This window comes from Thalassophryne amazonica, chromosome 8, assembly GCF_902500255.1.
Source record: "Thalassophryne amazonica chromosome 8, fThaAma1.1, whole genome shotgun sequence".
Classification (NCBI taxonomy): Eukaryota; Metazoa; Chordata; class Actinopteri; order Batrachoidiformes; family Batrachoididae; genus Thalassophryne; species Thalassophryne amazonica.
In genome coordinates this window covers 104,561,401-104,589,319 of record NC_047110.1, presented here as the reverse complement: position 1 = coordinate 104,589,319, position 27,919 = coordinate 104,561,401, and the positions used below count along the sequence as shown (strand labels likewise).

General features: G+C 40.0%; 1 protein-coding gene across 4 annotated transcripts in view; it reads left to right on the top strand.

The window, feature by feature from the left end:
* Positions 1-9,140: 9,140 nt before the first annotated feature.
* The window catches only part of LOC117516232 (septin-7-like), a 94,435-nt gene continuing 75,656 nt past the window's right edge, over positions 9,141-27,919 (top strand). The window contains exons 1-2 of one of the 4 annotated variants that reach the window (XM_034177157.1): positions 9,141-9,410; positions 15,740-15,836. In XM_034177157.1, the coding sequence (XP_034033048.1) occupies positions 9,372-9,410; positions 15,740-15,836 (136 nt within the window). In that variant the 5' untranslated portion in view covers positions 9,141-9,371. Of the gene's footprint in view, positions 9,411-15,736; positions 15,837-27,919 lie in introns of all 4 variants that reach the window. The other 3 variants (XM_034177156.1, XM_034177159.1, XM_034177158.1) reach the window with 3 other exon arrangements.

Here is a 27,919-nt window from a genome sequence, read left to right as displayed (position 1 = left end):
GCCAGATTTCTAGAAATGAGAGCTGCTCCATCCAAAGTGGTTTTGATGGAGTGATAAGTTAGTTTGAATAACTTTAAGATAATGTATCACTCCATAAAAGAAATTAAAACTGTTTTATGGAGTGATAGATTATGTTGACATTATTTAAATTAACATATCACTTTAAAAGAAGTTTTAATTTGTTTTATGGAGTGATACATTAGTTTAAATAACTTTAAACTAACGTAACTAATGTATCACTTCCTAAAGAACACTATATGAAAACACAAAGTTATTTAAAGTAATATATCACTCCATAAAAAAAATAAACTTTGTTTTAGTGGAGTGATACATTAGTTTAAATAACTTTAAGATAGTGTATCACTCCATAAAAGAAATTAAAACTGTTTTATGGAGTGATACGTTATGTTGACATTATTTAAATTAACACAACACTTACTAAAAAAAAGGTTTGATTCGTTTTATGGAGTGATACATTAGTTTAAATAACTTTAAACTAACGTAACTAATGTATCACTTCCTAAAGAACACTATATGAAAACACAAAGTTATTTAAAGTAATATATCACTCCATAAAAAAAATAAACTTTGTTTTAGTGGAGTGATACATTAGTTTAAATAACTTTAAGATAGTGTATCACTCCATAAAAGAAATTAAAACTGTTTTATGGAGTGATACGTTATGTTGACATTATTTAAATTAACACAACACTTACTAAAAAAAAGGTTTGATTCGTTTTATGGAGTGATACATTAGTTTAAATAACTTTAAACTAACGTAACTAACGTATCACTCCATAAAAAACTATATGAAAACACAAAGTTATTTAAACTAATGTATCACTCCATAAAACAAATTAAATTTGTTTTTTAGGAAGTGATACAGTAGTTTAAAGATTGAAACATAAAAGAAGTCAGACTCCAGAAAAAAAAAATTCAGTTGTTAAATTATCTGCTTTTGTGAACAAAGAAGAGAAATTTCTGGGATTATTCCAACATCACTACATCCGAACAGTACAAAGCTCCGCATTCTGAAACACATTAAACAACCCGACCACTCATTTATGGTGTCATGTTGTTTCATAATTTAGACATCAAAACCACCTATGGACATAATTTTAACAAGCTCGAATAAATGTCACCACGTTCACCACAGCAGTAGCATAAAGCACTGCAATCTGCAGAATAAGGACACATTTATTTATCAGTTCATTTTACCCAGAATGCATTGCATCCAACTTGAAGTGCGGCCCACACTCTCATGAGCACAAATGGCTTATCTTATGGTAAGCTAAAAATGGATGCTCTCGTTACGGCCGAAAAACTGTCCAGTTTCTGGGTATTCTGTGTTAGTACGCGCCCGCGTCTGACGTGCTTGATGAATTCCTGTGCAAAAAGTAGTTCCTAGATAATTGTGATATATTCCTGTGAGATAATGAGTATATCTCATCTAAATCAATTCTAAAATCCAGTAATAAAATTATAAAGATAACTGAAGTTTTAAAAGTGGCCATAATAAATATTTAAGAAACTTAAAGTTTATGAGCAACTTCACCTGTTATCGCTCAAGCACATTGTAAACACTGACACGATGGAGTTTGATCCGGAAGAGTTTAGAAAGACACGATTGGAATGTTTTGATGACTATTTACAGCTGGCAAGAAGCTGCACTGTAATCTATCTGGGAATAAATGCATTCTGTATGTTGTTGCTCCAATGCGCCATGCTGAGCAGTTTTGCGAAAGTAGTCCGGTGATCTGTGGGTAACTATCCCACAATGCCAAAATCACCCTGCTCAGAGTGCCACTCTCACTGGACCGACATCTCTGCTATTTTGGCATTGTGGTATAGCTCGCCCACAGATTGAGCTGCCCGGACTACTTTCTCGCCACCCTTGGACCACACAATTTACTATACACAATATACAAGCAACAGAAATCTTCAATAATCCATCCTATTTTAATCTCAGATGGTCCTAATACCCACCGGGTATCCACTGACCATGCTGAAGATATGATATTTGTAGATCTGGTTACACACACAAATTTTTTTAACACATTTGTGGATGTGGTTACACACACAAACTGAAATACACACACAAATTTTTTTTACACATTTGTGGATGTGGTTACATACACACAGATCGAAATACACATTTGCAAACACTTTTGCTACAATAATGAAAAGTCTTTAATGCTGAGGAATTCACAGCTGAATTCAATACAAACTGAAGGAATAACTGAATGTAACTGAACAAACCTGATGAACTAACAGGATCAAATACACAGCCCATAGAGCTGTCATTAACTGGTAATAACACCACTTTAACACCACCAATCATAGCAAAAAATAACAATTCCTTCATTATAATACCACAAAATTATATCCCAACTTTTAAAAAAATGGTATTAGCTTTGAAACACGAGCATTTTGATGAAGCTGCAGTGGCCTAAATAATAAAAAATAAAACAGGTTTTGCAGGACAGTGTCAAAGCACCGGTAAGAATGAATCAATCTAAATGAGCTGGAATTCTACCTGTGGGATATTCAGTTCACCCGTTAAAACTACGAAACGGGTCCACCGTCCACACATTTCACTTCTACAGTGCAACGAGGTTTAAAAACAACATTATTTCCGCAGGAATAGGAAAAGTTTGTGTCGACAGTTTGAAAGCTTCAGATTCAAAACCGGAACACTCAACTCACAGTCTGAAGCGCTTAGAGCGATAAATATTAAATTTCAACGCCCAAAACCGCATTTACTGAAATTACTTACCTAAGATGGTCTTATTTAAAATTAATTCAGGCAGATTCAATTAACAACAATTAGTTTATTCCCCCAAAACGCTGAAAACTGTGGCAAAAATGTCGTGAAACATTAACAAACCCTCTACTGCTGAGCCTGCTTCTGGTCGCTAGGTAACCGTCTCCCAACGTGAAAGTCTCGCGGGAGTTTGCTTCTGCCACCCTCAGGGAAAAAAGACTTCTCTCTGGTTATTTTAATCTCTATGCGGCGTTTAACATGCGTTACCGCGACCTACTATATAGAAGTGTAGTCCAGAGTTCTACATTTTCATTAAGGAGGGAGAAAACAAACACACCCTAAATAAAGCTTCATTATAAACAATTTTTCGCCATTTTGACCAGCAGATGTCACTGTCAACGCAGGTTTCACGAAGCTGCGAGTCGTGACCGTAAACAATTCCGTGCTTTAGCAGCTCAGCACAGGACAAGACGGATGACCAGGTCTCAGGTCAGTCACAGGTCTCAGGTCAGTCACAGGTCCCAGGTAGGTCTCAGGCCTCAGGTCAGTCACAGGTCTCCGGTGCCTCAGGTCAAAAACAGGTCTCAGGTCAGTCACGGATCAGGTGCCTCAGGTCAACAACAGATCTCAGGTCAGTCACAGGTCTCAGGTCATTCACAGGCCTCAGTCCTCAGCTCAGTCACAGGTCTCAGGATAGTCAGAGGTCTTAGGTCATTCACAGGCCTCAATCTCAGGCTTCATGTCAGTCACACGTCTCAGGTCAGTCACAGGTCTCAGGTCAGTCACAGGCTCCAGGTCAATCATAGACACCTGAACCAGGGTTAGCCTTTCAGCTTAGCTGGTTTGGACTCGAAGAGATGGGTGTGTTCAGGCTTCTTTCTTCACGCAGTGAGCCACTGATGCTCCTCTGACCTCTTTATGCATTCATGAGTTCATTGTTACATAGCCAGGATCAGCGCGGGTGCTGCTGCCAACATGGCGATGTGCACATATGGGCTTCATCAGCTTTCCTTGGTTGCTGTAGGAAATCTACAGGTGAGGTCCCACTGGCTTTATCCAGACTACAGCATATCATCCATGCAGCAGAGAAGATGATCGACTGCAGTCTGCCATCCCTACAAGACCTGTATGCCTCCAGGGCCTTGAGGTGAGCAAGAAAGATGGTGGCTGATCCCTCCCACAAACTTTTTGTCAACCTCCCCTCTGGCAGGAGGCTAAGGTCCATCAGGACCAAAACCTCAAGACACAAAAACATCTTCTTTCCATCTCCAGCTGAACTCCTAAACAATACAAGAGTATTATACCACTTACTCTGCCTCCCTCCCCCACTACCATAAAGCACAGATTGGTCATTCCTGCACTGAAAGGTTCTGTACTCCAATCACCTATTTTTGCACAGTCCCATTCCATTTCATTTTATTTATTTAACAGTGTATATAGTTTTGTCTATTTGACTGTTTTTACTTCTTATAGAAGTGTTTTCTTATTGTTTATGCATCAATAACACCAGATCAAATTCCTTGTATGTGCAAACTTACTTGGCAATAAATTTGATTCTTATTCTGGCATCTATTCAGTCTATGGAGACAACCCAAGTGTCACCGCTAGTGTTTGAAACCATAAGTGCTCAGGCACAAAGCTGGAGTGTTTCTATTATCTTTCACATGAAACCGCTTGCATTTTCAACCGAAGCATGTCTAAAGTCTAAAACACTAAGAACAGTCACTTTGTGGTTCTGAGCTCAGATACACCTTACATAAGCGGATTCACCACCACCGTACAATCTGCACACCGCAGATACACACACGCGTAATCAGACAATGAAACTGATATGAACACAAAAATAATAATGAGATGAAAGTAATATCTAATGGAAAAACAAAGCTTTAATAGCTGTGTTTGTACCATATTTTTACCTGCTTATCTGTTAGGGGTGGAGTTAGTTTTGCACTCATATGTGATCAATGTGATCGAGTTGTTGCACAGGGATGTGATGTTGGAGAAAAAATTATTTTGGCCATTAATGAAGCGAGACTTCTTCACTAAATTCCATACGGTTTAAACCAATAGCAATGTGAATGCTTACAGTTTTTGTTGAGGCTTTTGTTGTGCAACAACTGCATCACCGTTTCTGTTGCGTCATCTAATGGCCACAATGGAAAAGGCATGTGTGTCACCACTGCTGTGTCCAACCTGCTGTGGAGGAGGTTTCAGAGAATTAAGTTTAATGAGGTGACACACAGGCTGGATTAGCAATAGGTGTGGTTCAAACCAGTTAATTTCATATTTCACAAAAAAAAAAAAAATCACTGACTGTATCTATGGCAACACTGTTCATGCATTGCAGTTGTCATTATGTGTAAGTGCTGTTTCATATGCCGTATTTTCCATATTTTTGGAGATTTAATTATCATTGGTATTTGCAACTTTCCACAAAGGCATCAAAGATTCTCCTTAATGTTAAAAATGCAACATATCTGTGTTTGACCAATAGAAAGGTGAGCCTGTGGCCCATCCACCAATGGGATTGTCAAGTTACCCTACAAAAGTAGTGCAATATGTAGGTTCCCTTCAAAATAAAATACATCCCACCTGTTCACCCACTTATGTCATGACCTTTTATCACAATGTAATGTCCTTTTGAAAAGATGAATTTATCATTCATGTCTCACTTTAGGTCCTCCCAAAAGCGCAAGTTCAAGACTACTGAATTTGTTGAATGCTACTGCAGTAATAATAATAATAATTATTATTATTATATTATATTATTATATTAATAATAATAATAATAATAATTATTATTATTATTATTATTATCATTATTATTGTTATTATTTTGCATCTTGTCACATGACAAGAACATTGAATGACCAGATAATATCAAAATATGAAATTAAACCGATCTGCAGCATTTTGGAAAGACAACTTAAAGAAATGCATGGTTGCCAAAAGTTTTTAAGATAGGAGCATCATTCCCACTGTTTGTATTCAATCTCAGGAGTTCTGCTTGAAAATTTTCAGAACAAAGTGTAAAAGCCGTCAACCGTGGCCTTGCTCTGCAAGTACGTATTGAATGCAAGTGTGAATATTGACAGTTGCTTCTTTGAGCCTGCGTTGAGTTTTGCATCCTGAGAATTTCACAGTTGACCTACACTTGAGTACTGTGAGTGCCGTGCCAGAGTCTCTAACTTTTTCTCAAGTATTTCTGGCATTTGTCAGGGATGTGTTCTGACTCCTAGACTTTGTGGATGATCTTGTGGTCTTTGTGGACTCAATGTCTGCCCTGTTTGCAGAATTCCAACAGCTGACTGAGGCATTGGAGAATCTGCATTTGTAATTGCTCTGGATCAATATTAAGATCCAGGCATTTAGCAACTTCCTCGACTTCCTGGATTCAGAGGTGCACGGTGACGGTAATATATCTGCAGAAGAATGCAGTGCAAGCCTTCAGTGTTCTGGTGCTTCTCGCCTCATTGTGTATTTGTGAGCCTTGGGGCTGGAGGATGTCGGCTACAACACTAAGGTAGTGCGGTAGTCTTCTTTGAGAATGATCCAGCACATAGGCACCTCAATGCTGAGGATCCTGACAACTGGATAAGGTAATTTATCACCTTGCTACAGCAGTCCAGGGGCATGCCTGGATGGTTACCCATCAAAACTCAAATAGTTGCAGTGATGCTAAACACCCTCAAAGTCCAACAATTTTGGCAATATTTAGGCAGGAAACAGCTTGTTTTAGAACTGGTCTGAGGTATGTCACTGAATTATCTAAACTGCTTACTGTGTTAGACACGCCTCCTGACTGTTCAGTGCTAAATCTCTGCTTTTTTCCACTTAAAGCAATAGGCAGAGATTGTTTCATTTAGGGTGCACCCCTTCAAAGTTTAATCAATGTTTTAAAGCCTAAATTATCATTTTGAAATGTATATAATATTCATTCATTCATTTTCATCCAGGTCCAGGCCGTGGTGACAACAGACTAAGCAGCTCATCCCATACTTCTCTATCCTTGGTGAGGCCTGCTCACTATTCCTGAGGAATCCTGAGGCATTCCCAACCCCTCATCCCAATTCCATGTGCCTATAAGTCCTCCCTAGGGAGATGTCTACGGGACATCCTCATGATAAGAAGAGTTTTTTATTTGATATGGGTAGCATGAAGCTTATTCCCAGGAAGGGCCCAGGGACATGTTTCTCCACCTCCCTAGCACCCTTGTTCAAAATGTTAGTTGGGAGCTTGACTGCAGTCGGTAAAAAGACCCAGGTGGTCAGCGTCATAATTAGAGCAAACCATTACGCCCCCACCTCCCTTTTAATGCAAAGAAGCAGCGGCTCTACTCTGAGACCCTCCCTGCCCCTTAGTGTAAGCCTGGATATATGGAGGCACCTCATTTCCACCACTTGTACAACCCCAATTCCAGTGGAGTTCGGACGTTGTGTAAAATGTAAATAAAAACAGAATACGATTTGCAAATCCTTTTCAACCTATATGCAATTGAATGAATACACCACAAAGACAAGATATTTAATGTTCAAACTGATAAACTTTATTGTTTTTGTGCAAATATTTGCTCATTTTGAAATGGATGCCTGCAACACCTTTAAAAAAGCTGGGACAGTGGTATGTTTACCACTGTGTTACATCACCTTTCCTTCTAACAACACTCAATAAGCGTTTGGGAACTGAGGACACTAATTGTTGAAGCTTTGTAGGTGGAATTCTTTCCCATTCTTGCTTGATGTACGACTTCAGTTGTTCAACAGTCCGGGGTCTCCGTTGTTGTATTTTGCACTTCATAATGCGCCGCACATTTTCAACGGGCGACAGGTCTGGACTGCAGGCAGGCCAGTCTAGTACCCGCACTCTTTTACTACGAAGTCACGCTGTTGTAACACGTGCAGAATGTAGCTTGGCATTGTCTTGCTGAAATAAGCAGGGACATCCCTGAAAAAGACGTTGCTTGGATGGCAGCATGTGTTGCTCCAAAACCTGGATGTACCTTTCAGCACTGATGGTGCCATCACAGATGTGTAAGTTACCCATGCCATGGGCACTAACACACCCCCATGCCATCACAGATGCTGGCTTTGGAACTTTGCGCTGGTAACAATCTGGATGGTCTTTTTCCTCTTTTGTCAGGAGGACATGACGTCCATGATTTCCAAAAACAATTTGAAATGTGGACTCATCAGACCACAGCACACTTTCCCACTTTGTGTGTGTCCATTTCAAATGAGCTCGAGCCCAGAGAAGGCGGCAGCGTTTCTGGATGTTGTTGATGAATGACTTTCGCTTTGCATGGTGGAGTTTTAACTTGCACTTATAGATGTATCGACGAACTGTGTTAACTGACAATGGTTTTCTGAAGTGTTCCTGAACCCATGCGGTAAGATCCTTTACACAATGATGTCATTTTTTAATGCAGTGCCACCTGGGGGATCGAAGGTCATGGGCATTCAATGTTGGTTTTCAGCCTTGCTGCTTACGTATAGAAAGTTCTCCAGATTCTCTGAATCTTCTGATTATATTATGGACTGTAGATGATGGAATCCTTAATTCCTTGCAAGTGAATGTTGAGAAACATTGTTCTTAAACTGTTGGACTATTTTTTCACGCAGTTGTTCACAAAGTGGTGATCCTCACCCCATCTTTGCTTGTGAACGGCTGATCCTTTTGGGGATGCTCTTTTTATACCCAGTCATGACACTCACCTGTTTCTAATTAGGTGTTCTTTGAGCATTCATCAACTTTCCCAGTCTTTTGTTGCCCTGTCCCAACTTTTTTGAAATGTGTTGCAGATATCCATTTCAAAATGAGCAAATATTTGCACAAAAACAATAAAGTTTATCAGTTTGAACATTAAATATCTTGTCTTTGTGGTGTATTCAGTTAAATATAGGTTGAAGAGGATTTGCAAATCATTGCATTTTGTTTTTATTTACATTTTACACAATGTCCCAACTTCATTGGAATTGGGGTTGTATTTTCAACCTTGTTCCCCAAAGTTCATGACCATAGGCGAGAACAGGACTATAAATTGACTGGTAAATTGGGAGTTTCTTCACCAAAACAGCCTGGCACAGCCTCCGCAGGACCTCGGTCATACCAATCCATCGGTCAATCTCATGGTTAACTCCACTCATGAACAAGTCCCCAAGGTAGTTGAACTCCTCTACTTGGTTCAGTAATTCTCCCCAGGCCCATATATGAAATATAATCTTTTTAAATAAAGATAAAGGTATTACACGTTCTTTACTTTCTGATTTTTTTTTTTTTTTTTTTTTTTTTTTTTTTTTGTCATAACTTCCCCCACGATACCGTGCAGCGACTTGTCTTATTTTGAAATTCCGTACCGGAAGCTAGGCTCGACACATTACGGGCGCAGAGCTCGAACGGTGCTCGGCGCATTTCTCTTCGTTGTGTTACATCTGGTAGTATTCGTCAGCGGCCATATGTAATTTAACATCATTCATTCGTTTCCAGACGCGTTTTGGGTGTCGTTTCGTGACGTTAAAGTGTTCCCGTGGGAAGGTTTTGTGGACGTTTATGCCACGGTGATCGGCGGTGACTGTGTTTCTATCAGGCGGGGTTGTGGCAGCGCACTACGATGATCGAGCGACCAGACACTGCGGTTCCCAGCATTGCTGTAAGTCTAGTTCCTTCCTCAAAAAAATATGTTTCATATCACATAACTACTGAAAACACGAACAGCGTTTGACTTTCGAAATGAATGGAGCCGTTTAGGAAGAGAACGATTTGTTGTTTTTGGGAGCGTCTGTTCTCCCGCAACGCTTCCACCGTATTTCATTTACAAATGAGACCATTTTTATTACAAAACTCTCCACAGACACACATGCGGAGTTAAAACATCACTCATCATTTGTGAAATGTAACAATATATTCGGCATTATCTGAGCCACCAATATAGCACGTAATTGAGCAAATATTTCCGTTTTTATAGTTGTGGTGAAGCTGTGTTGAAATAAAATTGTGCTAGAAACACAAAGCTAACAGCTGATCCGTAAGGAATTTACTATTTTATTTTATTTTTTGCGGTGGGGAGGGGGTGGACCTACACAATAAATCAAAGTTCAAGATTTAAAGTGAAAAGTATAGATTTATTTACAAGTAATTTTTGATAGGCTGTGTTCACATTTCAAGCTGAAGAGACCTAAACCATTTTTATTTTATTATTATTATTATTATTATTATTATTATTATTATTTGTGTGTGTTTGTCACCTGGATGATTAAAATTCATGCTTGTAAGTGACTTACATCTGATGTAAATCATGTTTGACTGAACTCTTGAACTTGATATGAAATTATCTCAAAATTAAATCAAAAATAAACATTTTGAAGAGATGAAATACATTATTTTTAGAGACCCATGATCTGCTTTGGTGGGTGGGTCCTAAAACCCGGAGACATGTTCTAAACATTACTTATTATGCAGATTAATCCGTTTTATGATATTTTTGGCTATAATTAAAAGTAATATTGTTGAAGATGTTTAAAATGGGGGTAATTTAGTACATTTTGAGAACAAATGTAGTGCTGTTTATAAGAATGATTTAGTCATTTTTGTTTCCGGGCAGAAACACAAGGGTTTCTCCAGAACCTCGCAACAATGCATCAAATGTATGTAAAATGTCCTAAACATCCCTCAAATCCCTGGGATCACTAAAATGAGATTGTGCTCGTGCAGGCTCCGCTCGAGCAAACTCTGCTGTAGGGACGGGGTCACCACCCCTGCTCCTGGAAATCAACCGGTCATTGATCGTTGCCTGCTGCTGACTAGCTGAGTCTGGTGTTTCCTCGCTCTTGATTGGCTGAGCACACCTGCTCTGGTTAATCAGCAGTAGATGGGGCAGGGACAGTTGTAAAGCTAGCTGTTAGAATGCATCACCTCAGTGGATGGGGTATTTCAACTAAATCAGTGTGTGAGACGAAAACTGCTATCATGGAAACAAAAGAAAGTGCAGGAGTGACAGTTTATTAGGTACACCTTTGTGCGTCCATTGTTAAAAGGAGTTCAACTCCTGTGTGTATGTTGCAGGAAGAGTTAGCTGACTAAAGCTAATGTTAGCACGCTGTATTTTAATCTGCCACTTGCCATTAATTGATTTATTTATTGATTCAGCAGCAAATCATTCGTTACCTCCGCCAGCGAAGTTGGGCAGAGGTTGTTTTCTCCTCTGATTGTGAACAGCCTGTAACCCACAATTTTTCATACATCGTTATGATTTTTTTTTTTTTAACAGAGGATTTATATATTGGGCAAGAACTGGTTCAATTTTCAAGGTCAATGGTCAAAGTCAGGAAGAATCTTTGAAAAAAAAAAAACCTATCCTTTTAACATTGAACAAATCTTTAAAAATTCATAACTGTGTCAAAAAATATGAAATATCTTTCATATTTGAGAGCGTTTTGTAGGATGGTATCCTTTATCGACTGGCAAAGTTTGATCCAGACCTGATCCGAATTGCAGATTTTGTGCCCATTTAAATTTAACATTGAAAACACCATTTAATGTATAATCAAGTGTGCCCCAATCACTCTCATATTTGAAAGTTAGATGCCGAAGAAACTGCCAGGGAATTGGAAACTAGTGTTGGCGGAGGTTTGCACGTAACGAGCGTGGCGCCCTAGTTGTTTTTTGTTGTTTGTGGTGTGAAAATCAAATGGCTGGCTGCACGTGCACTTTTCCTCAGAGAAATAGTGCTGTATTAAGCATTTAATCATAACATCGCTGACGTTCTGCATAACCTCGGAGTGCTCTATTAGGTGAGCAGTATAGTGTAATAACTGTTTTATAAAATAATATGTACTGATGACTGATGGAGAGAGAAGAAGAGGGTGTGAAAGAAAGAGAGCGAGAGAGCCTTCATTCGGATCAACTGCTGCATGCACGATGGGGAAGGACTTTGTGGAACGCCGATGATGTCAGTGACCCCGGCAGCTACTATCACCAGTAGATACACTTGGGGGAGGGGTTATTAGAAATGGCATGGAGCCTTTCTCTCTTCCTCGCTCTTCTATTGTGTTTAATTTCCTCAAACCCGTCAGTTCCCTCCTTCAAAATCATCTGCACGTATCTGTCTCAGTTGCAGCGATGACCGTCATTACTCATCAAATAAAACAGTTAACACTTCTTTGTACAATAAACTTACGACTGATACTGCTGAATTCCAAAGTAAAAACAAATGCCTGCATCATCTTAAAAAAAACAAAATACAGCCAAAATAAAGAGATAAATATGAGTTGTCAGGCGGTGTAACACATTTCAGTGGCCTTGACTGGAGCGACTGAACATATGACTACTGCTTGCCTGTGGCGCTTCAGTACTTGGTCAACAATCTATGTGTGTATATGTCCCTCTGCTGTCCAAATGGCACTTCAGAATTGAGCTAAACATGGCACACACATACTTTGACATACAGGGAGTGACGCAGGTTGACATGGACTATTGCGCGCTTTAGTAGTCGTAGTTAAGAGGAGAGGCACTTCTGTGCTGCAGAAATGAGCCAAATTTGACACACACATGCATACAAGACAGACAGCTGCAACGCCCAGGGAACTGGACTGACCAAGGGATGCCATGCCTGAGGCTGAAGCAGCACACTGCTGTCTGCATTTTGGAATAAACTGCGCAGTGACTGGCCCACTGATGGCATGATAGATGAATGCTGGTTTTGGACCCCAGGGTGCCGGACAGCCCCCTGCCTGCACTTTAAATGCTTGTGTGGTCATCTCAACAACTGCACCTTGATTTCCTGTTATCTGTTTTTTTCTGCTTTGTTAAACTTTGTAAAAACTTTGTAACTGTTAGAATGGTCTAAACAGTGGGTCACCCCTCTGAGTCTGGTCTGCTCGAGGTTTCTTCCTCAGTATCGTCTGAGGGAGTTTTTCTTTGCCACTGTCACCTGTGTGCTTGCTACAGGGGTTGGTAAGGTTAGACCTTACTCGTGTTAAGCACCTTGAGGCAGCTTTGTTGTGATTTGGTGCTATATAAACGAAATAAATTGAATTCAATTGAATTTGACATATGGGGGGTGTCATAGGCTATTTAGCACTTGTTGTTGTAGTAGTTTAGGGGAGAGACACTTTTGTGCTGCATCATCAGCAAGTGTGTTGAGAGGTTGGTGTACTTTTCTATTATCTTCTTTTTCCTTTGAACTTTTTACTTCATTTATGTAAGTAGCAGTAGTAGTACTACTAGTAGTAATAGCTGCTGTCTGTTCTTGAGACAGCTTTATTCGTGCCCTAACAGTTCTCTGGAATCCGGGATAGGATTCAGGAATGTCTATCAGCAGAAATAGAATATAAGTAGAGCACCACACTCATAGAGTGCAAACCTCCACCAACACTATTTTCCAATTACACAAATTTTTACCTTGGAAAAATATTTCAAGGTCAAAGTCCTGTTAGAAGTGGGTTTTATAAGCTAACTAGAATACAAAATATACATCAAAAGTGCTTTTCGATGTTACAATCAAATATCCACTAAATCTGCAATACAGATCACATGCTGATCAAATTTAGTCTATTCATTGAGAGTGCCAGTTTGCATCTCACTGTCACAAATGAGTTGTTGAGACACTTTTGATTGAGCTATAATGCAACATGTACACCAAATGGGCTTTTCAATATTAAATTCAAACGCCCACATCCACAATACGACTCAGATCCGGATCAAACTTTGTCAGGCGATAGGGAGTGCCAGTCTGCACCCCACTTTCAAATATGAGAGTGATTGGGGCACATTTGACTAAGATATCATGTAACATATACATTAAATGGGGTTTTCAAAGCTAAATGAAAATGACCACAGAATCTGTAGTCTAGAACAAATCCGGATCAAACTTTGTCTGTCAGTAAAGGATACCATCCTACATAACACAAGATTTTTCCTGACTTTGCCCTTTGACCTATGACCTTGAAAATTGAATCAGTTCTTGCCTATCAGGATATGAATCTTCAGTAAACATTTCAGAAAGATATATGAAAAACTGTGGGCTCCAGGCTGTTCACAAACAGACAGACAAATGAACAAACAGGTGCGATAACATAACCTCCTCCAACTTCGTTGATGGAGGTAATAAAATAAATTATTTATATTGCATTTTAGTACTGATTTATATAATTCTCCCTACCACACATCTGGGCCACCATAGGGGTACAGCTGTCAGCTGTTATTCCAGTTACACCTTAACTGGAGCAGCCAGCATAAAACAGACATCCAGTATGTGTAAACCAGACTGGACAAACCAAGTAACAAATAATAAATACATACCATGCAACACAGTGTCCCACTGGTTTTACCTCTTCAGTGGCACACAGCAGTCACAAAGATTATCGCCGTTCTGTTCTAGACGTTCCACATGACGGTGAGGAAACGTCGGATTGCCATCGTCATCTTTGCATCTTGTGATTGTTTTGTTTGTCCAGAAGCAGTCAGTAAACTGGTAAATATTGATGTCGCAGTGCTAAGTGCTTCAAAGCCCCGTGTCAATAAAACAGCTGTCCTGTTGAGATCTCCAACGTGGCGTCTCTTCTTCTCCAAGCCTTCATGGTCACACTCTCGTAAAATCAGATAAACTTGCATCACTTTCTCATAGACACATGTTTAAACAAGAGCAGTCAGAGATTTCTGATGTCTGCCAGTCCAGAGCCGAATCACCTCTAAAATTCAACAGACTCTTCCATGGCCTGATATGTATCCGTGGTGAAAATTTGGTGAGGATCGTGAAGTAGTTTTGACGTAATCCTTCAAACCGTATATAAAGTGTAACTTGATCCAGAATACGCATCCGGATCACCTCCTATATTTAATGGAGTCTTCCATGGCCTAATATGTATCTGTGTGGAAAATTTCATCAAAATCCGACATAAACCTGCTCACAGTAATCCTTCAAAGCCTATATAAAGTGAAACTTGATCCGGATCAACTCCAGAATTTAATGGATTCTTCCATAGCCTCTTATGTATCTGGTGAAATTTTGTCAAAATCCATGTAGCACTTTTGACGTAATCCTGATAACAGATAGACAGACAAATAAATAAATAAACAGCATAAACATTTTATTGCGTCCTTGGCTGACGTAAAAATAATAATCAAAACGTGAGTCAAACATTGTATACAGTACAACTGGAAATTTGTCTTGATTGGGGGAAAAAAAGGAATTTAACAAAGCCCTGCATTCTGGTTCCATTTTTCTTTATTTGCAGTAGGGAGAATTCAAAGTGCTTAAAATAGAGAATTACACATGACAATACAAATTAAACAATCACAGCACCAAACTATAAATATAACACACACTGATGTATGCACATCATTTTAAAATCTAGTAGAGCAGGTAGCTGCATATGTAGCTGGCCTGCCAATATGTAGACTTGAATATGAATCTCTCTCATGCTACTTGTCTGTGTTCTTGAACAAGACATTTAATCTGCATTGTCTCAGTTCAGATGTAAATGGGTACTGGGCTGGCCTTAGCTGGGGAAGTGACCTGTGTTGGACTAATGTCCCGCCTAGGGGGAGTCATAGACTCTCATTCGCTTGATGCTACAGAATCCAGAGATAAGCACCAACACCAACTGGCCTCGGGGCTGATATAGGGTTTAGGCAGTAGATAGGGCCCAGTGTGTCCTTTGAGCCAGAAGGTTGGGAATGTTAATGTTTTACCAGTTGCGGCAACTGGAGCGAAACGTTCTTGCCAATCAAGAGGAAGGTCGCATGATCTGAGGATGCCAGCTGCACAGCGGCTACAGGCACGGCAGATCTTCTTTGTGGATAAGATGTTATTAGTTTGACAGTGTTTGTGTTATATTTAAAAAATCATTTGCTTCGTGCAGAAATAAGCTCTCAAGCAAATCTGAGCGCAGCTGCTTTTATTGATTACTTACCACACATGAGCAACCAAAATGTGAAGTTGATAGTTTTTGAGTTCATCTTGTTGTTTTCTCCCAGCAGCGGAACCTGGAGGGCTATGTGGGCTTCGCTAACCTCCCCAACCAGGTCTACAGGAAGTCTGTCAAGAGGGGATTCGAGTTTACTCTGATGGTTGTAGGTGAGTTGAAAGCGTTGTCACCTGATCTGGAGTCAGGCCGTTGCTGTCTGTTTGGGCTTGTCTGCATGCAAACACACTCCTACGCGTGCATACGCGGCCTGTGCTGGCGGTTGTTTTCATTTTTGTCGGTCTGCACCGTGATGAGTGCAGCTTGAAAGCAGGTGAAGCACGTGTGGCATCCAGCAAACTCAGCTGCTCCGTGCAAGCTGGCAGTTTGTAAAGTCCTTACTGCAGAGACGCTGCAAGAAATAAATAAATCTGTACAGTTTGTCACTGCAAGACTGTTTCTTCATTCCATCGAGACAAAATGAGAAGTTTTCATGTTAATGAATGGAAATTATTTAGCACTTACACCAGCAGATCACCTCTGGCTGTGTTTGGGCAAATACCAGAAAAAAAAAGTGGTGGCTGGATTTTTCATTAAAATTTGTGTTGTGAGGCTCTTGGTGATGACCAAAAACTGCCACAGAATGTGACTTTTTTTTTGCCACACTTGTGTGATATTGTGAGACAGCTTTTCTATAGTCACAAGATCATGGCTATTCCACAGGGCGTCATTCTACTACAATTGCCCCTTGCTCCAAAAAAGGGCAAAAACGGTATGAAGCTGCTTATTCCAGCTTTCCTCCTAACAGTTTGGCTTATAAAGTGCAGACCTGGCAACTGGCTGGCTTATAAAGTGCAGACCTGGCAACTGGCTGGCTTATAAAGTGCAGACCTGGCAACTGGCTGGCTTATAAAGTGCAGACCTGGCAACTGGCTGGCTTATAAAGTGCAGACATGGCAACTGGCTGGCTTATGAAGTGCAGACCTGACAAACTGCCCCAAAATGAAACCAAAGAGCAGCGCCCTTGGCCACACATGGTCGAGTTGTTCAACTTTGAACAAAAACGGCAACAAACGCTACTTTGACTTAAAATTTTTGCCCTGATGGAGCATGATCAAACAGGTTTAAGCCTTAGTCACTTTGAATATCCCCATTTAAAGAAGTTTTGAACGATTGAAGCCACAAAGACTACGAAAGTTACCACGTACTATCAATGATTACGAAAAACGGGATGAATATTTGAACAGTTCAAAAATTGGATCCCGTTTTCAAATCTCGTGCCCATGATAACCGCAACTACTACGTATACTGACTTTTGTTTAAGCTTGACAAAGATGGATCAAGAAGTTACTGTGATGCTATAAAAACGTCCCAATTTGCTATTCGGAATTAAACGGGAAGGAACGGCACCCTGTGGAAGAGCCCTTTAAAGGATAAAGTCAGATAATACTGGACATTTGTATTGTTTTGCATACAGGTTATATCACCCGTGTTTTGCATTTATTGGACAGCAAAAAACTGAAGTCGTGTAGCACAGTGCTGTTTTATTTTATTTTTTTTTTATAAATGGTGTTTCAAATATGTGAGCGTTCATAGATCCGTGTGTGTGAAGGTTGTAGTGACTCATTCATTTTGTGGAAGGAGAAATACATTAACATCGACAGCCAACCGATGAGTTTCAGTTCTCTGATTGGTTAAGGGCTACTGAAAAACAGATAGCACAGTGATGGCATGAAAGAGAATGAGACAGCCAGCCAGATCTTCTTTCAGCCTTTCTCCCATATGGGCCCCTTCCACCACAGCTTTCTTGGCTCCATGCCCTGCATATTCCAGCTGAACCACATTTCACACAGCAAATGAGAGGATGGAAGCGTGTTGATGACTCAACACAGCAGACGTTCAAAGATGGCGAGAGGGAGGCGTCTCAGCTGAGCTAGATTGACAGTTTGTTGCACGACTTGGTTACCACCCCTCCCCACCCCCCAAAATAATATAGAGTGCATTATATCAGTGATTTCTGTGCACATTCTGCCATATCTCAGGAACCACTGAATGTATGGATTTAATTTTACTGACAAATTATTTGCAGGATATGAATTTCTATGAGCTAATGGAACACCAGAAATCACTGACCAGTGATTCTGGACAGGGGAGTTTGTGCTTTCATTACTCTGTGACCACAGGTTTATATTTGCTCCAATTATATTTATTTGGAGGTGGAGAGGGCTGAAAATGGCCAGAAATGCCTATTTTGATCTCTGACCCCATTGGACTCACCCCTCACTGTTTCTCAGTAAACACTGTGGCTTAGGTCAGGTTTGAAAATGACAGGAAATGCCTGTTTTGGTGTTCGGCTCCAATGGAATGGTCGGCATCTAGTAAAAACAGGGGGTGGAGCAGCAGACGTCAGCCTTAAATTCTGTAGATTCTAAGTTTCTCTTTGAATGAATAGCTGAAACTGAAAGGATTCTTTTTTTTTATTATGACCCAAATGTAAAGTCTTGCTGTATTCCAGTTACGTGTCGGCAAGTCAAGATATTTATTTTAACATGTACACTCAACAAAAATATAAACGCAACACTTTTGGTTTTGCTCCCATTTTGTATGAGATGAACTCAAAGAGCTAAAACTTTTTCCACATACACAATATCACCATTTCCCTCAAATATTGTTCACAAACCAGTCTAAATCTGTGATAGTGAGCACTTCTCCTTTGCTGAGATAATCCATCCCACCTCACAGGTGTGCCATATCAAGATGCTGATTAGACACCATGATTAGTGCACAGGTGTGCCTTAGACTGTCCACAATAAAAGGCCACTCTGAAAGGTGCAGTTTTATCACACAGCACAATGCCACAGATGTCGCAAGATTTGAGGGAGCGTGCAATTGGCATGCTGACAGCAGGAATGTCAACCAGAGCTGTTGTTCGTGTATTGAATGTTCATTTCTCTACCATAAGCCGTCTCCAAAGGCGTTTCAGATAATTTGGCAGTACATCCAACCAGCCTTACAACAGCAGACCACGTGTAACCACACCAGCCCAGGACCTCCACATCCAGCTTGTTCACCTCCAAGATCGTCTGAGACCAGCCACTCGGACAGCTGCTGAAACAATCGGTTTGCATAACCAAAGAATTTCTGCACAAACTGTCAGAAACCGTCTCAGGGAAGCTCATTTGCATGCTCGTCGTCCTCATCGGGGTCTCGACCTGACTCCAGTTCATCATCGTAACCGACTTGAGTGGGCAAATGCTCACATTCGCTGGTGTTTGGCACGTTGGAGAGGTGTTCTCTTCACTGATGAATCCCGGTTCACACTGTCCAGGGCAGATGGCAGACAGCGTGTGTGGCGTCATGTGGGTGAGCGGTTTTCTGATGTCAGTGTTGTGGATCGAGTGGCCCATGGTGGCGGTGGGGTTATGGTATGGGCAGGCGTCTGTTATGGACGAAGAACACAGGTGCATTTTATTGATGGCATTTTGAATGCACAGAGATACCGTGACGAGATCCTGACGCCCATTGTTGTGCCATACATCCAAGAACATCACCTCATGTTGCAGCAGGATAATGCACGGCCCCATGTTGCAAGGATCTGTACACAATTCTTGGAAGCTGAAAATGTCCCAGTTCTTGCATGGCCGGCATACTCACCGGACATGTCACCCATTGAGCATGTTTGGGATGCTCTGGACCGGCGTATACGACAGCGTGTACCAGTTCCTGCCAATATCCAGCAACTTCGCACAGCCATTGAAGAGGAGTGGACCAACAATCCACAGGCCACAATTGACAACCTGATCAACTCTATGCAAAGGAGATGTGTTGCACTGCATGAGGCAAATGGTGGTCACACCAGATACTGACTGGTATCCCCCCCAATAAAACAAAACTGCACCTTTCAGAGTGGCCTTTTATTGTGGACAGTCTAAGGCACACCTGTGCACTAATCATGGTGTCTAATCAGCATCTTGATATGGCACACCTGTGAGGTGGGATGGATTATCTCAGCAAAGGAGAAGTGCTCACTATCACAGATTTAGACTGGTTTGTGAACAATATTTGAGGGAAATGGTGATATTGTGTATGTGGAAAAAGTTTTAGATCTTTGAGCTCATCTCATACAAAATGGGCGCAAAACCAAAAGTGTTGCGTTTATATTTTTGTTGAGTGTATATAAGAAAAGTGGCAATTTAGTGTGAAACAACAAAGCAAAGACAGCAATCCCTCCAATTAAAGAAAATCAGAGTATGTCAAACTGTCAATGGCCAACAAACCATCTACTGTGCCATCTTAGACAAGATAGTTTTCCAACCACCCATCCAAGATGGTTAAAACCAGATGGTGTCTTGGGTGGCGCAGCACAATTTAGCGTACAACAATAAGGCAAAGACGGCAACCCTCTCCCACTATAGAAAATCACTGTATGTAAAACAAGGTCAATGGCCAAGAAACCATCCACTGTTCCACCCTATATAAGATGGCTTTCCAACCACCCATCCAAAGTGGTTAAAACCAGATGGTGTCTTGTGTCTCTCTTCAGGCACAAAATGGGACATTGCCAAGAATTTTAAAAAGACTTGTTCTGTTGGCACCATGGTTTAGGAGTACTGTATGTTTTCATTATACTGCTGAGCTGATTGGGTTTGATTCAAACCTCCAGACTTCTGGCCCTTCAAAGTTGCCCGTCCCTGACCTGGAGACATGATTGTAAGGGCGGGACAGAATGCAGACTTATTCTGTTATTGCTTATTTATGTTTGCACGATGGGGTGATTTGGGGACTTGGTGTGCATTCCAAGTGTTCTTCTTGGAGTTGAATTTCATTCATTATATGTTTTCCTGCACGTTAGTTATTAGTTTGTGCTTATTTTTTGCATTTAATATTGGGTGCTTTGGAGCTACCAATACCACAGTCTGAAGTTTGTTTTGTGTAGCTGTAAGACATGTACTAAATGTGAGTCTGTCGCCGTATACTGAATTAAAACATAATAATGAGAACAAGCTTGTAGATCAGACTTTAAGCTCTGTGGGTAATTGCTTTGAAATTATTGAAATTACAACAATTTCTACAAATGCGCATATAGTTCCCCTCCCTCTTAAAAAAATCATATCAAGAGTAATTGGTCGACTGGCTGATCAGCTCTTTCAAGGCCAGATGTGTATTGTTCCTGACCTGCGTGATTTCATTTAGAAGTAAATGCAAGTAGTATTTACAAAGCTGTAAAAGTGATGGGACGTTTTAGCATTTTAGTCTACTGTGAACAGAATAAGTGACTAGCGGGCTAACGGCTGCTCACTCAGCACCTCTATGTGATAACACGGGGGCTTTTGCTGGCTGTAATATACGCTCACAGCTCGGCCATGTGCATGAGAGAGCGAGCGAGCAAGAGAGAGACAGGATTATATTGGTGTCAAATTCTATGGGATTATACTTGTCAACTTTGTGAGCCAGGGCTCCCAAGTAAAAGATGAGCACCAACCAGCTGTACCTGCTTTATTTAATTTGGTTCATTCATTATTAAAATGACATTGTATAAAATGGTACAATCACAGTAATATTTGGATCTGTTGGTTTTATTTTGGTAAAAAAAAAAAAAACACATATGTAAAATACACTTGGAAATAATCACAGAAGATGACAGAAAATATATAAAACACATATTTCCATTGTGGTCCAAAAGAAGATAGACGATCAGCATGTGTGCACAGCAGATCAGAGGTGGATCTGCATATTGAGCCCCATATAAAATTAATGGCATCAATATAAAAGAGTAATGGTAAACACTGTAAGAGTATATCACTGAATCAAATCACACAACTCCTGGGAAAGAATAAAAATTGAGTAACCTGAGACTTGAACTGGGGTTTGTAGCTAAGATTCTATATGTGATCCATCATCGCATGACGAAAACCACTGAAATTAACAACAAAAAAATTCAACAGTGCATCAAAGCGTGTTGCAATAAATCAGGCTTCAGGAAAACAGTGAATGCAACCTTTTGATGGAGATAAATAACATCACGTAGTCCGTCAATAGTTATTTTAAATCATGAATATTTGGGTATTAAATGTAATTTATCTTATTAATGACAACCTTTTGACTCTGTGTTCATAATGTGCTTTTCCAAATTGAAGTTGTCACATTTGTAGAAAGGTAAATACATGTTCAAAGGTCGCCTATTTGAGGGCATTCTGATAGATGAACACATAGCTGTTGATGTCCACAGTTCAGTCATTGTAGAGCCAAGGATTAGAATTTTAATCAAAAAGACATTTGCAGTGAACTGGACATAGCTAGCTAGATGACCAGTTTGCACAAAATGATGTAACAGATTGTCTATTTAGCTATATGATAATTACTGAATGGGTCACCTTGGCCATCATTGCAGCAACCTGCCCCCCCTCCCTTTTAGAAAATTCTCAGAGCCTTCATTTCTTATTTATTTTAGCCAAAAAGGTGTGTAACGGGACCCCTTGGTTTATATACCAATTACTCCAGGCTATAAAAAGAAATGGGTTATTTTTAATGGGCTTCGCCTCTTAAATCTCCACTCAAACAGAACTTGGGTCCATGTTATTTTGCTCCATAGTTCAAAAGCGTGGGAGACTTTTTTTGTCGAGCAGCTCTTTATAATTTGTATGTTTCCAGATTGGTGTTGTGTTGGTCGTGGTTTACCACGAACACTTCTCCCACAGAAACACACGGTACCGTGCAGCATCTGGTTTCAAATAATGTCAGTAGAGTAAGATGTACGCACTTCTAGGAGATGTTTTTTCTGTCTGTTGGCGTGTGAGTCAATGGATGGGCGTGCTGTCCACTTTGACTGCTTCTGAGCATACTGGCTGAAATATGGGCTGTAATATTTCTCTGACTGAAGACTGAAATTCAGTATGAGTTTCCTTAAAACCGTGTACTCTGTGGATCAGCTGTGGTTGTCAGTCACTCCTTAAGAAGGAATGCCACAAAAAACTGTTTGGGTTTTTTTGAGCTTGTTTTTTTTCCCCCCTTCTTTTCAACCCTCTGCATCTGTGTCTCTGTGGGGGGGGGGGCTGCTTCCTGCCCCTTTGTGCTGTTGGCACATTCAATAGAATCTCCTGGAAAGATGACTGAGATCCACAAACACCACATAGCAACTTTTATCCATTGCATCACCAGTTCCACAGCTTTGTGTTGGAGTGGTACAAAGAAGGCTCAAGTCTCCCATGTGCCTTCTGTCAAACTGTAGCTGGAATATCATGCATTCTCTTTAAGAAAATTCTTGACTACAAAACTCTAAAGCTTTGGTCCCACCGAATAATGAAGGCTGAAGAAGGAGCCACGCATGGGTGTGGGGTGATTATTCGAAGAATGACCCACGTTTTGATCTATCACGTATCCACTATGAAGGTGCCACTATGTGCCTCTCTGTACCCTGCATGTGCCGCATAGCAGCCTCTAGTGAGCCACGACCGACCTGTCATTACAGCCTTGAATGGCTTGCATCAGCCACACTAAGCCATGTAGTGCCATGATAGCGCCATGTTGGCGCACGTTTAGGCATGAGTTTGGTCTAAACCTCCAGCCCTTCATTATGTAAAGATTCTCCAGTCACAGCCACAGAAGCCTGCTGTATTTTACAGACTATATGTTGCACCGCAGTGCTGCTTGTATCTATTTTAAAAAATGTGTCATGAAGAGGAAAGAAATACAAGTCACATTGGTCTAGAGGTCATATTTATTTTTAAAACAAGGTGCTACTGTTTTCTGCAGCAGCATTATTTATTCATAAAATAAAAATACCGCATTAGCAAGCAGAGGTAAATGAGTTAATTATTGTTATTGTATAACGCACAAAGAACTCCGCACTGGTGCCCCGCATGGTACATCCACCACACCACAGTACCACCAAAGGTCCTGGATGAGAAGCACACAGGCAGATGCTTCTTACCTTTCAAATGTAACTATCCCTTTACTGCAGCCAGGTGAAACGTGGGTGCCCCCTTGGTCTTCTCCAGCCGCTGGGATCCTCAAAGTGTGTAAAAGCCCACCCTAAGACAGTTTTGTCAAACATCAAGCACGTTTTGGGCACTTGTGGTGGACACATGAGGTGTCATCCTTGATAATGTTCAGCAACTCTGTGGGGAGCTTCAGGAAAATGCAGTAGTATTCCCTCAGACAATCATGTGACTGATTCAGTGTGACATGAAGGAAATGCAAAAGGACATGCCACAAACCGTATTGTGAAAATCTGCCATCTGAACTCCATCATTTTTTATTTTAGTTTTTGTTTGATCTGGATTTTAGTCTGGTCTTGATTTTATTGTGCGACACCGAATACTAAACTCTTTATTTACAAACTGTTTCCCTGGTGGGCTTTTTGTTGAGTATATTTCTTTGACTCAGGAAGTCTTTTAGTAGATCAAGTCCCATCTTACTGCTCATCTATCTGTGTGTGTGTGTGTGTGTTTGTGACACTGATGACCTGTGTGTCCAGCTCTCTGTGCTGTTGTAGTAGCGTGTGTGTGTGTGTGTGTGTGTGTGTGTGTGTGTGTGTGTGTGTGTGTGTGTGTGTTTACTCTGATAAGATGGTCTGAAAGGCTTAAGATCGACTGCCTTCCTTACTGACCTTGTAGAATGAACTGAATGAAGACGGGTTTTGTCTAGTTAATCTGGATGCTTAACCACATACAGTAGTGTTCAGAATACTAGTAGTGCTATGTGACTAAAAAGATTAATCCAGGTTTTGAGTATATTTCTTATTGTTACATGATAAACAAGGTACCAGTAGATTCAGTAGATTCTCACAAATACAAAAAGACCAAGCATTCATGATATGCACACTCTTAAGGCTATGAAACTGGGCTATTAGTAAAAAAAAAAAAAGTAGAAAAGGGGGTGTTCACAGTAATAGTAGCATCTGCTGTTGACGCTACAAACTCAAAACTATTATATTCAAACTGCTTTTTTAGCAATCCTGTGAATCACTAAATTAGTATTTAGTTGTATAACCACAGTTTTTCATGATTTCTTCACATCTGCAAGGCATTAATTTTGTTGGTTTGGAACCAAGATTTTGCTCGTTTACTAGTGTGCTTGGGGTCATTGTCTTGTTGAAACACCCATTTCAAGGGCATGTCCTCTTCAGCATAAGGCAACATGAACTCTTCAGGTATTTTGACATATCCAAACTGATCCATGATACCTGGTATGCGATTATATAGGCCCAACACCATAGTAGGAGAAACATGCCCATATCATGATGCTTGCACCACCATGCTTCACTGTCTTCACTGTGAACTGTGGCTTGAATTCAGAGTTTGGGGGTCGTCTCACAAACTGTCTGCGGCCCTTGGACCCAAAAAGAACAATTTTACTCTCATCAGTCCACAAAATATTCCTCCATTTCTCTTTAGGCCAGTTGGTGTGTTCTTTGGCAAATTGTAACCTCTTCTGCACATGTCTTTTATTTAACAGAGGGACTTTGTGGGGGATTCTTGCAAATAAATTAGCTTCACACAGGCATCTTCTAACTGTCACAGCACTTACCGGTAACTCCAGACTGTCTTTGATCATCCTGGAGCTGATCAATGGGTGAGCCTTTGCCATTCTGGTTATTCTTCTATTCATTTTGATGGTTGTTTTCCATTTTCTTCCACACGTCTCTTTTTTTTTTTTCCATTTTAAAGCATTGGAGGTCATTGTAGATGAACAGCCTATAATTTTTTGCATCTGCGTATAAGTTTTCCCCTCTCCAATCAACTTTTTAATCAAACTACGCTGTTCTTCTGAACAATGTCTTGAATGTCCCATTTTCCTCAGGCTTTCAAAGAGAAAAGCATGTTCAACAGGTGCTGGCTTCATCCATAAATAGGGGACACCTGATTCACACCTGTTTGTTCCACATAATTGACGAACTCGATGACTGAATGTCACACTACTATTATTGTGAACACGCCTTTTCTATTTTTTTTTTTTTTTTTACTAAAACCCCCTATTTAAAGGCTAATAAACACAATTATAGTGGTGCTAAATAAAATTCTTTTATGACTTGAAACTTAAAAAACCCAAAGGCCTTATAGCTTTAAGCATTGTGCATAAATGTTATTAGTAAGCAACAGCATACTACGTTTTTTACAAACACATTTTTTGAGCAAGCTTGTATAATTATTCACAACTGTAACTTGTGCTTCTCAGGAGAAATTCCATGCTTCCATACATCCTTTTGACAAACTTACCACATTGTATTATTGCTTTGTATGGTCATCTTAACTTTTATTTTTTGCTTAAGATTTATGCTCCGCCTTCCTAGATGCTTGTTTTGCATGAGTTGGCTACATGCAGCATGTACGTAAACACATCATCACCTATTTTATCTTTGGGAGAATGTCTGCTTGCATATTGATAGTGATACAATAACAGGGACTGCTGATGATGGCAATTAAAATTTCTAATTGTTGTAGGATAATGTACCCTATTATGATAAAATTTTAGAAATACTGGATGGACATCTGCACTGGCAGAAGCTCACAGTGAAGACATCTCCAGTTTCTGCGTGTTGATTTGTCCACATCTAAATGATCTCTACTTCCGTACACCTTAAAGCTCCTTGGCATTACATACAACCCCTGGCAATAATTATGGAATCACCGGCCTCGGAGGATATTCATTCAGTTGTTTATTCCAAATTCATAAGTTGCCTTATTCCAAAATGGACGAAATAATTTTTTTTCCCTCAAAATCCTATTCACAATACCCCATAATGACAATGTGAAAAAGTGAAGCACTGTGAATACTTTCTGGATGCACTAATATATATATATATATATATATATATATATATATATATATATATATATATATATATATATATATATATATATATATATATATATATATATATATATACACAAAAGCAGATCACAGACATGACACAAAACTAAAGTCATTTCAAATGGCAACTTTCTGGCTTTAAGAAACACTATAAGAAATCAAGAAAAAAAATTGTGGCAGTCAGTAATGGTTACTTTTTTAGACCAAGCAGAGGGAAAAAATATAGACTCACTCAATTCTGAGGAATAAATTATGGAATCACCCTGTACATTTTCATCCCCAAAACTAACACCTGCATCAAATCAGATCTGCTCGTTAGTCTGCATCTAAAAAGGAGTGATCACACCTTGGAGAGCTGTTGCACCAAGTGGACTGACATGAATCATGGCTCTAACACGAGAGATGTCAGTTGAAACTAAGGAGAGGATTATCAAACTCTTAAAAGAGGGTAAATCATCACGCAATGTTGCAAAAGATGTTGGTTGTTCACAGCTGTGTCTAAACTCTGGACCAAATACAAACAACATGGGAAGGTTGTTAAAGGCAAACATACTGGTAGACCAAGGAAGACATCAAAGCGTCAAGACAGAAAACTTAAAGCAATATGTCTCAAAAATCGAAAATGCACAACAAAACAAATGAGGAACGAATGGGAGGAAACTGGAGTCGACTGTGACCGAACTGTAAGAAATCGCCTAAAGGAAATGGGATTTACATACAGAAAAGCTAAAAGAAAGCCATCATTAACACCTAAACAGAAAAAAACAAGGTTACAATGGGCTAAGGAAAAGCAATTGTGGACTGTGGATGACTGGATGAAAGCCATATTCAGTGATGAATCTCGAATCTGCATTGGGCAAGGTGATGATGCTGGAACTTTTGTTTGGTGCCGTTCCAATGAGATTTATAAAGATGACTGACTGAAGAGAACATGTAAATTTCCATAGTCATTGATGATATGGGGCTGCATGTCAGGTAAAGGCACTGGGGAGATGGCTGTCATTACATCATCAATAAATGCACAAGTTTACATTGATATTTTGGACACTTTTCTTATCCCATCAATTGAAAGGATGTTTGGGGATGATGAAATCATTTTTCAAGATGATAATGCATCTTGCCATAGAGCAAAAACTGTGAAAACATTCCTTGCAAAAAGACACATAGGGTCAATGTCATGGTCTGCAAATAGTCCGGATCTTAATCCAATTGAAAATCTTTGGAAGTTGAAGAAAATGGTCCATGACAAGGCTCCAACCTGCAAAGCTGATCTGGCAACAGCAATCAGAGAAAGTTGGAGCCAGATTGATGAAGAGTTCTGTTTGTCACTCATTAAGTCCATGCCTCAGAGACTGCAGGCTGTTATAAAAGCCAGAGGTGGTGCAACAAAATACTAGTGATGTGTTGGAGCGTTCTTTTGTTTTCATGATTCCATAATTTTTTC